At 43.4% G+C, this 17,447-nt stretch overlaps 1 protein-coding gene across 2 annotated transcripts in view; it reads right to left on the bottom strand.

The window, feature by feature from the left end:
* Positions 1-14,735, bottom strand: part of RAB3B (RAB3B, member RAS oncogene family) — a 51,194-nt gene extending 36,459 nt beyond the window's left edge. Inside the window, exons 1-3 of one of the 2 annotated variants that reach the window (XM_040073262.2) lie at positions 14,593-14,706; positions 9,551-9,631; positions 4,185-4,412 (exon numbers count right to left, since the gene is read on the bottom strand). In XM_040073262.2, coding sequence (XP_039929196.1) covers positions 4,185-4,412; positions 9,551-9,571 — 249 coding nt within the window. In that variant the 5' untranslated portion in view covers positions 9,572-9,631; positions 14,593-14,706. Of the gene's footprint in view, positions 1-4,184; positions 4,413-9,550; positions 9,632-14,592 lie in introns of both variants that reach the window. The other variant, XM_040073263.2, reaches the window with a different exon arrangement.
* Between the last annotated feature and the right edge of the window lie 2,712 nt (positions 14,736-17,447).

The following is a 17,447-nucleotide window of genomic DNA, read 5'->3' as shown; positions in this document are numbered from 1 at the left end:
AGAGCAGAATCAGGCCCATTAGTGCTTTAGAGACACCCATCACTATCACATCTATACATTTAATTACTGAACCTTATTATCTCTTTTTTTAGAAACAAGTTTTGTGCAAGCATTCAAGCCTGAAGTCAGTGCTCACAAGGAACTTAGCAAAACCATGACAGGAGCAGGATGCCTTGGGAATAGATGACTCTCTCATCTGAAATGCATAATTAGCTTTTGGTTAAGTGAGCGATTAACATTAAAATTTACAATCAAATATGATGGTGTTCTAATTTTACCTCCTGTAAATGATAAAAAAAAAAAAAAAAAAAAACAACCTCAGCTGCCAGTGCTACTTCCTTGAATCCCTTCCCTAAGAGGCGAGCTGCTCAAGATCATCCTGTCATCCCGGCAATGCCTGATACAAAAAGCTTTTTAAAACACTGCGTATTTGCCTCCTGGACAGCTACTCAGCAGGGGAGTTATTCTGGTTTACACTTTTCTGTTTTGCAGTGGTAACCGCCACTCAATATAATTAGCAGTTGTCATATTTCTGTTTTTAAAGATCCAGAAACCCCTGAACAATGTTGCTTTGTACCCTCTCCCCAGCTGTGCCTGAGAGCTGTAACACATTTCAGACATCCACTACAGCTAATCTCACACCACAACAGGTTTCAGCAGTTAAGCCACAGAGACTTTTTTTTAATGAGAAGGAAAACCTTCATCCTAACACTTTAATTCCAATAAACAGCTCCTTAAAAGAAAAATTATACTGCAGTCTAAATATGCTGCCTCTGTCCAAACATCACAGCCTTTCTGCCTTTTAACCTGAAGTTAAATTTAATCTCTGTTGCTTTTTACAAGGGGGGCGTTGAAAGTAGTTTCAACTGCAACATCAGCTGCCAACCCCTGTATTTAGTTATGTTTATTATTAATCACATCAATGTTGAGAGTCCCTTGTGTAGGGTGCTGCACAAAAGTATAACACAAATGTAATCAAATTCCTCACACAAAGTACGTATTGGATGGTGTGCAAGTGTTTGGGGCTGAACCCTGCCAATGATTTTCCATCGGTTAGTTTATGTGACTGCACAAAAAATTCATGTAATGACCCCAGACACAAAGGGCCAGAGGCTGCTCCTCAGCAGCTCCCCTCGATGCCACACTGCTCAGGAGCTCTGCTGTCATTTTCACCACTGTTACTCCTCACCAGCAACAGACACACAAATGCACAGAAGGGAGAAAAAGAAATCTCACCTTGCTCTCACATATGACTGAAATCACTTTTATTCATTCACCCTGCTTCCATCTGGATCTGGACAAAGTGGCTCTCTCTAGCTGCTAGGCAACCTGAACTCCGCATTAAGTATTAACAGTTTGCATTTGCTAAGAATATAATAATGCTACCTTTGAGATATATTTATAATAATAAAAAAACCACACCTCGCTGAAAATATAATAGTTTTCCTCCAGTAAACAGTAATTAGCAGCTCTGGGAATGCAAAACTTGGTCAAGAAATGCAGAGAGATATTATAAATTGGCTCCTTACAACCCAATCATAAGGAAGATGCTTTATATGAAAGTATTGTTACAGATGGCAGTGGCATAAAAAAAATCTAATCCAAGAACTGCATTTATGTAGATATGTAAATATCTATATAGCATATGAATATATTTATGAAAATAATTTTTTAATTAGATATTACATTACTAAGCCTCATCCAACTACAAAATGAACATTTTCAATAAAGTTAATTTATTCTATTAACACAACACCACTATTCCTAAACAAGACAAGTATTTGAAACCAAAACACAGTCAACTGATCTTGGAGATCTTTAAAGAAAGGGGAAAAAAAGCCTACAAAACATTATTTCATAAACCCCTCTCTGAATCATTTTACTGTTTCCAAATGCAGCAGCAGTGCCGTCATTCCACCTTAAAAACATAATGAACATCTTTGCTATGTCCCGTTCCTCTCAGGCTAAAGAGCTATTCCTTTCAAGTCTTTTCAAAGCAGATCATTTCCCAGGCTGCTTAGTCACAAGCACAACTGATTATTAAAATATCAAATTGGGTGATTGAGGCATTAATGTCAACAAAGCAAGCGGCCCACTAATGACACCAAAATCAAACAGAGGAACATTCTCTTCTGATGGTTCCATGTGACAGCTCGTCAAATCCTGATTCACAAAACACAGACTTCCTCAAACTCAGCACAAACACAAATGCAAAATCTCTGGCTTTAAAATGCTCATCAACTTCTGCTGGAGAAACAAAACCAGGAGTCTGGCCAGAGGGACAGCTACTGACACAGCTGTCAGTCTCTACGTGCAGCCGCTCAGCTCTTGAAGCATTGTGAAGTTTTCTGAGATTTAGGACAACACAAGGAACTCTTGGCAGCTGGGTCCTGCACCCAAATTCTGTTCTTCTGTTCAACACAGTAACGTAAAGAAATGTAAAGAAAGTCCCAGTGATCATGGATCTCCCTGGATCCCAGCACAGCAGGAATAACTTCCCTCTCACCTTGAGACTTGCAGAACACAGAACAAGGTTATTTGGCACAGCCCTTGAGCACCTCCGGTCTGCCACAGCTGCACTCACTTCAGAGCTCCACAAGCACCCCTGAACTGAAAAAGCCCTGGCTCTGTGGAGAAGAGAACATCAGAGGTTCCCAGAAGTGCTTTTCTCTGTATTTTAGAAAAACATTTGAAGTGGTTAAGTCAAACACTTGTACCTTCTCCTTCTTCATTTAAAACCTCCATGTTAAATCTGATTCAAATAAGGCTTAATGCCAAGCTTAGAGAGAGAATAATTGAAAAAAATACCAACATAACTGGAAAACTGTAAGTCAGGGCAAAGGGTTCAATGGAGCCACAGAGACTCACACTCCAAAATATCAACAGCAGCTGTAAATAATTTTAAAAAGTAATTGGAAGACACGTTAGTATGAAAACTCTTCCTTCTGACACATAGGAACCCATAGTTTTGGTATGCTAATGGACCCCACTGTTACTTCATGTAGCCTGGAGAACACATTGAAATGACAAAAATAATCTCAGGACAGGCAGGAGACAAACAAGTTCAAATACTGGGGTTCTGATAGAGGCACACAGCGCTTTTTTTAAGGTCCTTGAATCATGACTCGTGTCAGGGATCCATGCAAAAAGAGAGAAGAACAGAACACAAGTTACTCTGGAAGCTGTCCAACACTTAGGTGTACCTTTTATTAAAAATTAAAGTTAAATCAACAGTGTTGTTGGTAACTCCAATATTACAGGTCCTATGGATAGCACCCTCTGAGGAATTCACCTGACATCTCTTCTCATAAGAAGTTTAAGGTTATTAAAGCCATTTTTGCCCCAAAGCCCTCTAACAGATTTAATTAAGATTATTGCTTAACTCACTTTAATCACAGTATCTTTTAAAAAAACTCTAATATTTTATGGTGTTTTCTGTCTTGCTTTTACACAACCTCTTAGAAAATTTCATGTTCCAAAACTCAGAAAGACCAACTAAATGGAAATCATCTTTAGTTGCTTATGGAGCCCGAAGTAAAAACATTTTTATTGCCAAAACCCTAAATTAAGTCAATCCGTTTCCTATCAGGTGACCTACCTTAGTTTCAATGTCAGGATTTTACAACATGAAAAGGATTTTTTATTAAAGAATTTGTTGTACATTGTATCCAGCAACACTGAAATAAAATGAATCATATAGTTGTAGTACAAAAAAAAAAGCACTTCATTTTAGATTCTCACTATTCAAGATCACCACAATAAATAAAAAACCCAGATGTGATCACTGTAATTTTACATTTAAATGCAGTTATGAAAGAATTATAAATCAAGTGTATGCAGATCAATTAGAAAATTAAGCTCTTAGATGAGACAAATTGGGTAGAAATGGGCTGCTGAGCAGATATATGAGTTACAGGAAGATACAAGTATCTTATGTAGAGGCCATAAAATGCCAGCATGAGTTGTGTGTAGAGTTCACTCAAATGTAGAGCAGCTGAGTGAGACAGTAACACAAAGAGAACTCCCTCACTTTACTGCAGGGACACAAAGGTCCAGCCACACAGAACTTAGGAACAGTCAAATTCTACACCAATCCAAAAATCCACTTCCAAACGGGCTATTTTTCTACCATCACACCTTTGCCTGGATTAATATAGAGCATCTTCAAAACTGCTGGCGCTTACCCAAATCTGCAGCTTTACCCTCTTGTCATTCCTGTAAACTGTTTTCACCTTGAAGTCGATCCCCACCGTGCTCACGAAGGCTGGAGTGAAGGTGTCGTCGGCGTATCTGAAGAGGAAGGATGTTTTACCCACACTGCTGTTGCCAATGATCAGGAGCTTGAACATGTAATCAAAATTTTGGTCTGAAGTGTCTTTCTGCCTGAATCTGGCATCTGTTACTGAAGCCATCTAAGAAAATGACAAACATGGAAAAAGAACAGATTTAAGAGCAGTTCAGCATTTGTTTTCCATATGTTTAGGTTATCTCTCCACTTTCTAATGTCATAACCACTATATCTGCTGACTAAAGAGGAGCACGCTTTGAAATCTTCTTTTAAATCTTGATTTTAAATGTTTAGTGTTCACTCATGCTGGTAAGACTTCCAAACCCAAGAAATACACCTGTTGCACTGCTTTGTGTTTAACAGAATAACAGATGGCTACTGCAGATTGTTCAAATACTCATGGGGAAACAGCATTCTTTACTCCAGTGGCAGGGTGCCACTTCTGTTGCTCCAATAAACTGCAACCAAGGACTAAAATCTTTGACAGTGCATCCAACCATGCAATCCATCAAGCAGCCTCCAAGGTAAATAAACCTAAATAATTGATTTTACTACTTCTATGGAAAACCTGCATTTCTAGTGCATGCACCACCACCATTTTATTTTTACAAAAGTTCTATCCTCAACATTTACAGGTGAAAAAAAAAGGCAGTGGGAAAAGACGAAAAAAACCTAGGAATTTTGGCTGGAAACTTTGAGTCCATCCAATACCCATCTACTCCTAAGATTGCAATTGGAATAAACAGCACTGTATAAAATGTGAGGGCTCGGTGGGGGTGCAGACAGTATTTGGAATGGATAAATTATCCCTTTTAGATTCAGAAACAAACAAACAAAAAAAAACAGCAGAATATGAATCATTAAGGGCTATGAGCACCCCTGGCTGATCTAATGTGTGCAGCTCAGACATTTGGTGGAAGGAGGTGGGACTCTGACTTTTCATCTCTGGTTGTGCAGAACACAACTACACAAACCAAATTACTACAGAGGAGGAAAAGGAAACTTTACCTTTTAACAGATACACCACACTTTTAATCTCTCATGCTGTTTGAAACTACCACACATCAAAAATAAACAAATGTCTTGGCTCCTTATAACCAGTCACAGGGTTGGCAAATTGGAGCAATGACAGCACAGGTCTAATTAACAGCTACTCATCCAAACCAGGCCCTGGGCTACCCTGTGCAGAGACAGAAGGCACTGAGCAGTGACAGAAGTCTCTCCTTCACCCAGCATCCACAGAAGTTTTCTCCTCAACTCAAATTCATAGGCACTTTTGGGAACAAAGCTCACTCCAATGTCTACTCTCAGCATGTGCCCGAACACTTTCCTTCTTAGCAAGTCTCACTGAAAAAAACCCAGCAACAACAACACCCCACAAACCCAAACAAAACCAAAACAAACAGTTCAAAATTCACAACCATAAACCCAAATGCTATCCGAAGGCAGTTTAAATAGGGATGATAATTTAACTCAAAATTCCAAACAGAGGGGAAACAAACCCAAAGCAACCCAGTTTAAACTTCAGTACAATATGCACAGCAGTTTATCTCAGATTAAACATATGCAACTTTCTCACACAGGAAAGGGCTGGTGCAGCAGACATTTCGTTCACAGACTGCATTCACAAGGGCAGTTTTCTGAAGAAATTTATCAGTAGCTCAATAGTGAACAGCTGCACTGAATGCATTAAAATCTTCCCCCAAGTATTTCTCTGTAGGATACAGCACAATTCTGATATACTCTCTTCTGAACTTCAGCTGCTCTTCAGTCACACTACAGTACTTTGCAAGCACTCCAGAAAACACAGGCACAAATTTTCTTCTCATTAGTGTATCAGAAAACAGCTCTTCTACTCATGTGTTGTGGTTCATAGCAGGAGTTTCTAAAATGAAGAATTTAACATCTGACTAACTTCCATTCAGACACTCAGGCCAATGCACTCACTGCCTCTTTATCCTTAGAAATCTCAGCTGCAAAAATTAGGAATCGGGAGATTAGTTGATTTGTACCACAATCACACTGGACGACAGAAAATTCTCTATCTGAGTAATTTATCTTCCCCATACACATTATGATCTCCACAAATACCACTGACAACACTTGTGCACTTGCTAAAGAAGAAAAAAATAATTTAAATCTCTACTTCTCCATTCCACACCCACAGGCTTGAAATACTGAGAAACCCCAATCACTTAAAGCATGGTCTTTTAAAGATTCAGAGGCAGACCTTTGACAAAGATGTATGCACTAATCATACAGGAATCAGTATCTTCTTTCTACCCCTACCTTCCCAGGACCCATCCACACACTCCAAGCTGATCTTTTAACTGAAGCACTGCTGCCTCTATTAACCTTCCTAGATTGCTCTAATCAGAATTGTACCTGGCTACAAATGTGACTTTCAGATCTCAGCTGAAAAAAGCAATTACAGAATGTGGCCAGCTCGAGCAGCTTTGTTAAAAGCACAACACAGAGAAAAAGATCAAATGATACTTGCCCAGAACGCAGGGCTGTTGTCATAGAAGCACAACCCTGGCTGGCCTCTGTGCTGGCTGAAGATGCTGCAGGTCAGCACCTTGAATCACCAGAGGCAGTCAGAGCACAAAAAATTTAAAGAAAACTCCGTCCCTTTGCTTAAATTTGACTTTTCCCTTTCTCCTTTAGTGAATAGAGTGAAACTGAAAGGACTTTCACACTAATTTCTGACTATCCCTCTGATGGCAGATCACCACTGAAGCTGTGCTCCACCAGCAGCTGGGCTGGAAGTGTTCACAGGGCTGCCCCCGAATTTGTGCTCGAATTCCAAAGCCAGGAAACAGCAAATCTTTCTCCTGGTCCTCCTCCCCTCCCTTTCTGTTCCCCACCTGTTGCCTCACTGCTGCTCCAAGCGCTCCCTAAGTCATGTCAGCCCTGAGGACCCTGCAGAGAGGTGGTTCAGAAAACAGAGAGATCCCAGTTAAAAATAAACCCTCCAACAGCTTCTCCTGTTTTGCAGGGCTGTTTGCAAAGTCGGTTCGGTTCCTGATCCTGCACGGCTGAGGGAGCCAAGCAGAGGGGACAGAGCAGTGGGAAGCTGTGGCAGTTGCAATGCTAATGAGAGAAAGGTCCACAAAATCACATCCCCTGCAGGCCCTCTGCACCTGGAGGAGATCCTGCAGCAGAGGGAAATGGAGACAACACGCTGAGGTCAGGCAGCTCCTGCCCAAATCACCTGAAGGCTCGCACAGCCATTGCTCCCAGGGGATTGTCCTCCCTCCTTGGTCCAAGGCCATTTAGCTGGCAGTGTGCTCCCTGGGCACACAGCCACTGATGCTCTTTTAGGATGGCTCCAGAGTGGCATCTCTGCTGTTTCACACAAACACACAGCCCAAGGAGAGTTCTGTTACAGGAGACCAGGTCAAATACAGCCAGCACACAGAGGGCAAAGGAGAGGCTTGTGACTGTTTCTATTTTGACTGTCTTGGAATAATCCTCAATAAAATACCTACACAGGACAGATTTTGCTACAGGACATAAAACCCATTACACAGGAGAGGGAAAAGCTGCCAATCAGATTGTCCTTGAAAACATTTCAGCATGAGACCTTGTATCATTTAGTTCTTTGCCTGGGTAGCCCTCTTTTTTGTAGCTAACAGCATACTAATATTGACAATCTTTTTTTCCCCAAGTGCATTAGCAATGGGATCGAGGTCTCAAACACAGCCACTTCCAACTAGTTTTGTGGTAGTTGGCAGTTTTGTAGCTCTGAGATACCTTATTATTTCCCTGTTGAGGAAAAAGCCTGCAGTGTGAGCTCATCTTTTATTAGACAAAGAAACCACATTAGAGCAGGATGCTGCAAATGCTCTAAAGCAATAAAATCTTAATCAGAGCTTATTAGCCACCAAAGAATACATTCCTAGGCCAAGGTGGCTCACCTGCCTTTAGTTTCTATTTTGATCTAGTGAATCTTAAAAGAAAAAAGCCAATTGCCCTAAGATACCTCCATGGGAAACCAGCCTTTTTTTTTAGTGCTCACTGAAATGTGTCACACAGATGGATCCTAAATTTGCGGCCAGCACCATGGTGAAGAATCAAACTGGTTTCTAGTGCAACACAAAACATCAAAGTGCTCCTGCTCCTAGGAATCACTGAAAGGAATCACTGCTTTGCAACACTTTTTGCCTACAGCAAACTTCAGTAAAAATTTAAAGTGTTGGCTAGAAATCAACTGATGTGCCTGGCCATTCCTTTATTTCCAGGCAAAAAAGGCTAAGGTTGACTTTTAGTGTTGCGAGCCCTTAGGGTTTTGGCTACAAACGAATGGAGGGCTGTTCTTTATCCTCTCACAGACAAGAAACAAGAAATCCAATCATTACCTTGGAAGGTTACAAGTCTCTTTATTAGCAACCACATGGGTGTGTTCACAGACATGCTGTTTCCATACCCCATTCTCTCTCACAACAGCGTGAGAAAGGAGCCTGAATTTGGGAAAGAGTCTCCTTTTCTGCTGTCAGTCCCCCCAATTAACCACGAAAGCTGGTGACACTGATGCAACCCATACTTCAAACTATACTCTAAGACACATTTGCAAATTCAACTCGTTATGAACCTGTGTATTCTCTATATTACAGCTTCTGGGCAGTTCTAGGAATAAAAAACATCTTTTAACATGCTTCATTTTTAAAGCCCAGACTGTAATTTCCTGTATTTGTCTTGTGCTATTTAGGACCAGTAACAATTTAAATGTGACGGTTTACCTGTTCCATCATCATCCACTAACACACATTTCTTTAATTATGATGAGAGGATGAGAGGATGGGGTGAAACCACTCCTCTGTATTTCTACAGCAACCCATGAGAGGTGTTACTAATGTTCTCAAAAGCATTAATACATTAATTTTAAAAAAAAGTATTTTTTCCCCAAAAAGTTTTAGAAAGTGCATCTAAGTTAAAAATATTCTAGCTCACAAATTACACATCTATGTCAATTTTCTATTATAAAAACTCACTCCTTTATGCGCTCTGTCATTGGAAAATAAATAGTTTTCTTTTTCAGCAATCAAGTTCAATTCTGATCCAGATTTCTATGAAGCAACAGAATTTTTTTAGAGCCAATGTGTGCTGTCCTAAGGATAAAGCTCATAAAGGAAATAAGGCCATGACCTTAGAGACTCTTAAAAAAATGCTGTTCTACAAGAAGGATTTATCAGAAGCAGATGACAGAGAATGAGCAATTAACATATCTGCTAATAGACATTGCAAGCAAGCGATAGTTACCAATTTAGATCTATAATCCATGAGAGAGATGAAGGCTTTGCTGTGAGTATATGAATCAAGACAGTGGTCACGCTGTTGAACCTGCGATGTAGAAGCAAAAGGATTATAATGATTATGATGAAGATGAATAATAAGAATATTAGGTAAGGGAATCATGGGTAGGCAGGTTAGGCTGGGAACACAGTGCTGTGTTAGGTCTGAGCTTCCTCCACTGAAGGTAAAGAGGAAAGTCCTGTAGTGTACAAAGAGAACAGAAACAGCGCTTGAGTTAGTGGCAGATATTAAGATAACAGCAAACACTCAAAGCCATCAGTTTAAAGCTTATTAAAGGGAGATTATCTTTACTAATCTAAAATTAAAGTTCCAGATAAATCTCACAAGTGCACAGAAAACCTTGGACAGGAATCATCACACATTTCCTGAAGAAAGGCAGCAAAGCAAACGGAACCAAGAAGCAGCTGAAATCCCTCTGTACACACGGGTGTTTTGCACAAAGCCTGGATCAAAGTCTACCACGCTGCAAAGGCAACTGCAATAGGACACGGAAACACCTGCAACTTACAGCACACCTACACAAAAATACCTGCCTTAAAGTAATAATTATTCCAGATTTAGAGCATAAAAACTTAACAGAACATAGCTGTCTTTTTCATGGCTAATACAATCTAAAAGCCAGGTTTGTGTCTGGTGCATTTCCTTTCCAGCAAGCCAGGGTACAGCACCATTTGTCATCCTGACTTACATTATCTTGCTTTGTGGAGACTGCCAAACACCTGGGCACACTCGGACCTTATGTAAATAACAGGCTGCAGCCACCTACTCCGGGCCAGAATTGGGAACAAAGACAAAACCTTTCTCGAGATCACAATTGACAATCACCTCACTTGGCAAAACCACAGCAGCCTGCTCTTGCCCAAAGTATTGCACATTTTTTGGTATCGGTTACATTTCCTCCTGCTCTCACAGCCCTCTGCAATAGCTGCTCCCTGTGACAGCCTCCGGCTCACTCTTCAGTGCTGTCCAGAACCTGACTTTGGGGTGTCATCTAAATGTCACTCAGCTGAGAGATCTAGAACAAAAATAATTCGTATCTCTACACAGAAAGTCTATGTTTATTACTTTCAAAATGTGAGCTCTTCATCTTGAGCGCTTCATCTTTAATAAAATTCATTTATTAATGAGTCCAGAAGTCTTTATGAGAAGACTGTAGTGGATTTGTTCTGGAATTTACATGCTACAAAAATGTTCAGTATATGCACGACAAGTAAAGGATGAAAACCTCTAAGCAGCCAGTGGTTATTTATTTTCACTACCCATTTAGATTTGGGAACACAGGATTTAAAAACAGCTTTTAAAGGGTTTTTAAGAACTTTCTGGGTGTGGAACATGAGTCAAGAACCAGCAGGTATCACTTTTTTTGCCATTTAATTTTACAAGCGCATTTGGTTCGACTGTTGTTAGGAAGATTTCCTTGAGTCAAACACCAAGCCATGCCTCTCCCATTTCCTGCACAACAGTCAACATCCTCAAAGTCCATTTTAAAGCCATAATAAAATTCTCAGGAAAGAGGAATTAGTCCCTCTAATATTACAACAACTATAAAAAAATAAGAAATAGAAGTTTCCACTTTTCTACTCTCTTCGATGAGTGTTGAGTGTTTGCCACTCTCTTACTATCACATGGTTCCATGTCTGTTGGCAAGCACACTGCTCCAGAAAATACAAAGAAAAATATTTAACAGTAAAAATTCTTCCCTAGTAAAGGGGACCACTAACTGAACCCAGCTCAGCTCTCTCCCAAAGGATGCAAGGAAGACGGGACTTTGATCTTCCCTATGCCCTAAAGAACAGATGCAGGTATTTCCTCAATTCCCTGAATGTTCTGTTGAATTTTGGAATCCCAGAGCCAGTCAATTTCTAGGTCTACAGAAGTGCAAGCTGAAGCTAACCCGAATCCAGCCCTGTCCCAGAGAACAGTGCACACTGACGGGGTTGATGGCTGTTACAAAACTCACCATCATCAAAGCCCTTCCTTCCTGTCACAAACACTGCAGCGACGGCCGAGACAACAGAAATCCGGAATTCTCACCGGATCTCATCGGATCTCCAGCCTTGCAGCTCTGCCTCTCTTTCTCAGGAAGGAACTGGCAACAGTGAAGCACTTCCCAGCACCACACTGCTGCATACAGCAAAGCAGCAGTGACATAAAAGCACCCAGAGCAGCACACGAGATGGATCTGTGCCAGCTCTGTGACAAGGCACGTGTGAGTCCCTGCTGATCCTTCCCCAGCCGGGAGGCAGGGCACAGCCCAGTTCTGCCCTGGGATACAGCCCTCCATGGAGAAAGCCATGACCGTGCCCTCCCACGGTGCTGGAAGATAAGGGAAGTTCAGGCACATGATGGCACTCACCCTATCTGGAGCTGGAGTATGCAGATTCAGGTAGACACCCCTCCACCAGTGAGCAGGACACAGCTACAGATTTTTCTGCATCACTGGGTCTAAAACCTTTCACTTACAGGTAAAAACAAGCTGCTGTCCTCACCAAATCAAGTGACTGGAGACTGGAATTGTCTAGTAGAAACCACCTGCAAACCAAAAATCACACAGAGACAGGGCCGGCTCAGGATGCCTCTGCAGTGCAGAAGTCTAATTTGCTGCCTTTTATCCTCCTCTTCCAAGCAGAAAATCTGTGATGAATAAGTTAATTCATTTCTCTGAGCTATGACGTTCTCCCATGCTGCAAAGTAAGCCACCTGCTAACTGGGATTACAACAAGCACCCTCACACTTCCCATTTTTTAACGAGCTAATACTTCCAAACATAAAATCTTATTGCTTATTTCAAATATCAAGCACTACTGCACTAAGCCAAGCACACATTTCCAGGAGCTCACAAAATATGCAGAACCTGAAGTACAAGATACATTTCTACAGCAAAAAACATACCTGAAATGACCAGTTCAGGACATTTCTCAGCATTAGCCACTGAGAATTGCCTCAAAAACACCTATTTCTTCAGCCCAGCCAGTAACAAAGAATAGACATGTACCTACTGGGGAGGGCCAGGTGGACACGAGAGCCCTTCCCTGGCCCTACAACCAGCCAGCATGATGCAAGAGCCTGAATTGTGATGTTGTGACCTGCACATTTTAATCAGGAGATGCATGAAAACATATGAAAATGAAGGTGGGAAAAAGGATCTCTGGACTACACAGCTAACATAACTACTACACGACAACCATCGTGTTAACAAATACTAAATGCATTGCTTTGCTACACACAAGAACTACTGCTATTAAAACCTAAAGCTGATAAGTCTTCTCACTTCGTCACCTGAAAATATTTTGGGTCTGCAAAGAGGGAATCAAGATTTTGTCAAAATTGCAAAGGAAGCTTGATTTTAATTTGGTTTATTTGTCTCTCTTCTGACTTACACTATAAATTGTTCTGACAAAACTGTCCTGAAGGCAGTGAAGTCCCAGTAAATGCATATACGACCACCTCCAGGATAGAAAGCACAAATAACAGGAAATAAAAGCCTTTTAGTTACACACTTCCACACAGCAGTGAGTGGATTCAATTTTGTACCCTCTATAACCCATTACCAGTGCTCCCATGATCTGAGTACAGTTACAAACACACGAATCAAAATTATAGTTCCAGCGACATTTTTACCTTTGGAGGGAGGAAAAAAATGTTCACAAGAGAATGTTATTTGGACCCAGAGCTAATCCAGGCAACCCCGAAGCTCTGCAAACTATTATTTGCACAACTGAGACTGCAGCACTGGGTGAGGACTAAGTGATGAGAAACAAAGCAAGTGAAGCCAAAACCAGATTTACCACCAAAGACTTTCACAGAAACATGTTCTGAGACCACGGTCTTATATTGTCTCGGGACATGGGAAAATCCACATTAAAATTATTCCCCTCCCCACACCTTTTTTTTTTCTTTTTTTTTTTCCTTTTTTTTGACAAGTTACACTTAATTGAGGTCAGATCAACCTGATGCACTGCACAAGCACACAACACGTCGTTGCTTGTAGGAAGGAAAGGACCGCGTGGAGGCAGAACCTTGGGAGACAAAAAAGTGGAGCCACTCGTGCCGGTGTCGGCGATACCGCCGCGGTCCCACAGGCGTGATGTTACCGCGCACATCAACGACACCGCCGAGGAAAACCAACGCGTCGTCCCAGCATGCATGGCAAAAAAAAAAAAAAAAAAAAAAAAAAAAAAAAAAAAAAAAAAAAAAAGATACCACATGCGTTTTGTACAGCATAAACCGGAGAGTTTATACTTTTTATGAACTAAACTAGAAGATGGATCCGTTTGGCTCGGTGCGGTGGGCTCGCTGCCCGGGGCTATGAGGGCAGTGCGGGTACGGGCAAGTCCGCTCCTCCGGCTGTCGGGCCGGGCTGCGGCTCTGCGCTGAGGGCTCGGGCTCGGCCGGGCCGTGCGGTCCGGCTGCAGCGGCTCCCTGCCCTGCCCCGAGCAGCCACGACGACAGCGGGTGCCGCGGTTCCCGGCAGTGCTCCATCGCCGAGCTCCTGGGTTAGTGTCACCTGCTCCCCCGAGCCGGGCACTGCCCGGGGCCACGGGAACGGGCGCGTTGCGCACCAGCTGGAGAACAGCCGGGAGGGCCCCGCTCTCCCGCCTCCCCGCCCCGCGGGGCTGAGGGTATTTTAGAGATAAGACGATATTATATCGCCTCTCATTGCTGGGAAATGTTTATTTTAGAGATGGAACTGCTGTTGCCCTCTCTGCCCCGCCGATCCCGAGGGCTGCCCGTTACACCACACCTCGGGGCACGGAGGGCCCACCCGGCGCTCACCCGCCGGGCACCTCCCGCTTCCCGCCCCGGCTCCCGTCCCGCGGAGCCCGGGGACAGCCCCGACGCTCGGTGCGAGCAGGGCAGGAGGAGTTTGTGGGTCCCGGCGGGGACATGAGACGTGGAACATCGCCAGCCCCCTCCCGGCCACCTTCGAGGGGAAGCAGCCCCGACGGCGCGGGAGGAGCCCCCCTCAGAGGGGCCGCGGCTCTGACCTGTGGCGGAGGAACGGCGGTGCCGAGCCGAACCGAGCCGGGACGAGCTGAAGCAAATCGAGCCGAGCCGAGCCGAGCCGAACGGAAGCGAAGCGAGCCGAGCCGAGCCGAGCCGAGCCGAGCCGAGCCGAGCCGAGCCGAGCCGAGCCGAGCCGAGCCGAGCCGAGCCGAGCCGAGCGGTCCCGCGGCCGCTGCTCGCGTGGCGGGAGCCGCCCCCCCGCCCGTACCTGGGGCGGCCCCGGGGGCGGGGCGCGGCGGGGCGGGGGCTCACGGGGAGCGCGGGAAGGGGAATCGCCTCAGGAGCTCCAGGAGCCCCCGAGGGCCGGGGAAACGTCCCGGGTACGACCCAAACTTGCCATTCTTACCGCACTTTCTGCGCGGGCTGGGATTTTCTTCAGTAGCACTGTTGACTCTGAAGCCTAGTGATGGCCGCTGTGGCATCAGGCACTACATTTCTACTGGAGAGAAGACAAAAATTGAGGTGGTGGCTGCGATCTAAGCCCTTCTCGTGAAGTCTGACAAAGAGGTTGTGGTGGACCCTCTTAGCTTTAAAACCCTTTAGACCCCAGAGAGACCTCACTATGGTCTGTTCCTTTCCAGGAAACCAAACTAGCCTTCAGAGATGATGCCCTAGACAGAATGAACAAAATATTGGAGTTTTTAAAAACATATTAAATATATTAAACATTACGTGTGACATAACTAAGAAGGCGCTTCTGTAACAACCAGCAAAGATGGTCAGATTTAATCAAGTGCCACAGTAAAAACACAAGGTCTTGTTGGGCCCCAGGAGAGAGGCTCCTTGTGAGAGGAGGCCAGAGCAGGAGGCGCTTAAAGGTACTGGATTTGCAGGGTTTCTATCTTCAGGCAGCACCTCTGAACTCAAACCCCTAAAACTTGGGAGTGTAGATGTCTCTTCACCCTGCTATGTCCTCCGGAGCACTGCTGCTTTCTTCTCAGTGTCATTGTGCCTTTTGTTTGATGTGTAGCCCTTTGACTCAGCTTGGACACTGCCCACACAGCACAAGAATCATTTTGTCCACTTGCAAGAGCTTTTTGCACACCTGGTGATCTTCAGCATCTGATCCTCAGTGGTCTTCAGACTGGCTCGTAGGTCAACCAGCCCTTGGAGCAGTTTGAGCTTTATAACAGTTCAGCCGCTTTAAAGAAGTCTGACAGTTGATTTATAGCTACATTTTGTGCAGAGCAGTTGACTAGTCACCAGTATCATGAGAATGTAGAAAGCCAGGGAACACAGTAGTGCTAGATGACTGGCATATAGCTAAGGTGACCATTTTAGGAACAATCACAGGAGAGATGCTGAGAAGCTTTAAGGAACACCTCTTCCCTCTGCAATCAGAGATGCCATACAGATTCTCAATTTTACTCAAGTCAGAGCTATTGTCAGGTGGCCCAGGGAACAATTCTACCCAACATCAGAGTAATTTTCTACCCTCATCTAGAATGAAAATGTGTATTTACCATCAAAGCCCCAACTAAAATTACTGTTATATAAACCAGGCCCTGATTTAAGCCTTAAGCTAAGTGTCAGCTTTGTGTAGGCAACTAAAAATCATGAACAGCGTAACAAAATCCCAAACTCATTACAATGAGAATTTCAAAGACAGCCTAGCTGGCTTGACACCTAAAAAAGTCTTTCTAGCTCCTTGCAATCCTCTTGGTGCTCTGGGATAGCTGATCTCTGCCTTTGCCAAAACCTGACTCCTCATCAACCTAACACGGGTAGAGCTCTTCTCCCAGTCTGCTGACTGATGCCCAGTCCAGAAAGCCATTGTGATCCCACAGCTCTAAAGCACCAGCACAGAACGCAAGTGGTCATGGGCACAGACCTGCAAAGGACACATCATGGCTGAGGCTCACTTGGGCATCTGTGATCACCTGATTTGACACCCCATAACTGCAGCCACAAGTGCAGAGCCACTGTTCAATCCTAATTTCCAAAGTCTTTTCCAGACTCCCTGTGCCACCCCTGAAATGCCAGTGTTTACCTACAAGCCCTTTCTTAGTCAGGGCTAACTGAAAGAAGGCATGCATCCAGGTAATTAGGAGACAGGAGAATAGGTAGTGATTTTTTGCTCTCTATCACCTTGTTTAGACATGTTTCTATAATTCATGGAGTGAACATTTTTAGCTCTCCTAGTGTGCTTCCCTTCCAGGTTTTAATGTTGTGTGGTCATGAATTGCTGACACCACTTCCAGTGGGGGAGTTCTTTGTTATTTCAGATTTATAGATGGGGAAATTAGGAAACAGGAAAGAACTCCCACAAGCACACGGAGGTGGAAGAGCAGATGCTGTGCTTTATCTTGTTTTCTGACATGTGGATCTATCTCTCTCTCACAGCAGTCATGAGAGCACATTAATCAAGCACAACATACATACTCTACTACTCTCCCAACATTTCAAATTCAAAACACTGCATCCTCACACAGTGCAATTGGTCTGAAGAAACAAATTTAATCTTTTCTAAAAAGGGAATTGGAAAATATTAATTTATCAATTTATGTATTGATTTATTTATTCTTAAAGTGAGAGCAGCACCAAATGAGTTAAATCAGCTGTTGTCCAGGGGAGGCAGGAAAAACAGGACACCCACAAAAAAAATCCTCCTTGTTTGCACAGGCAGCACTCACCCAGGTGCTTCTCCACTCCAGTGAGAAATAAAGAGCATGTAAGGCCCATGCTGTGTCGCCAGGATGTGTGCGAATTTCATTCCCTTTTACAGGGCTAATGCACCCAAATCCTCACAAATGGCTCTTTGAATGCTGTACATAATATCAGAAATAGCACAATAAAGTGACATCCAAATTTGACTGTGCTGCCAGTGCAGCTTCTT

Source organism: Hirundo rustica, chromosome 9, assembly GCF_015227805.2.
Source record: "Hirundo rustica isolate bHirRus1 chromosome 9, bHirRus1.pri.v3, whole genome shotgun sequence".
NCBI classification, from domain to species: domain Eukaryota; kingdom Metazoa; phylum Chordata; class Aves; order Passeriformes; family Hirundinidae; genus Hirundo; species Hirundo rustica.
Note: the sequence above shows the minus strand (reverse complement) of the source record. Positions and strands in the feature narration are given on the sequence as shown.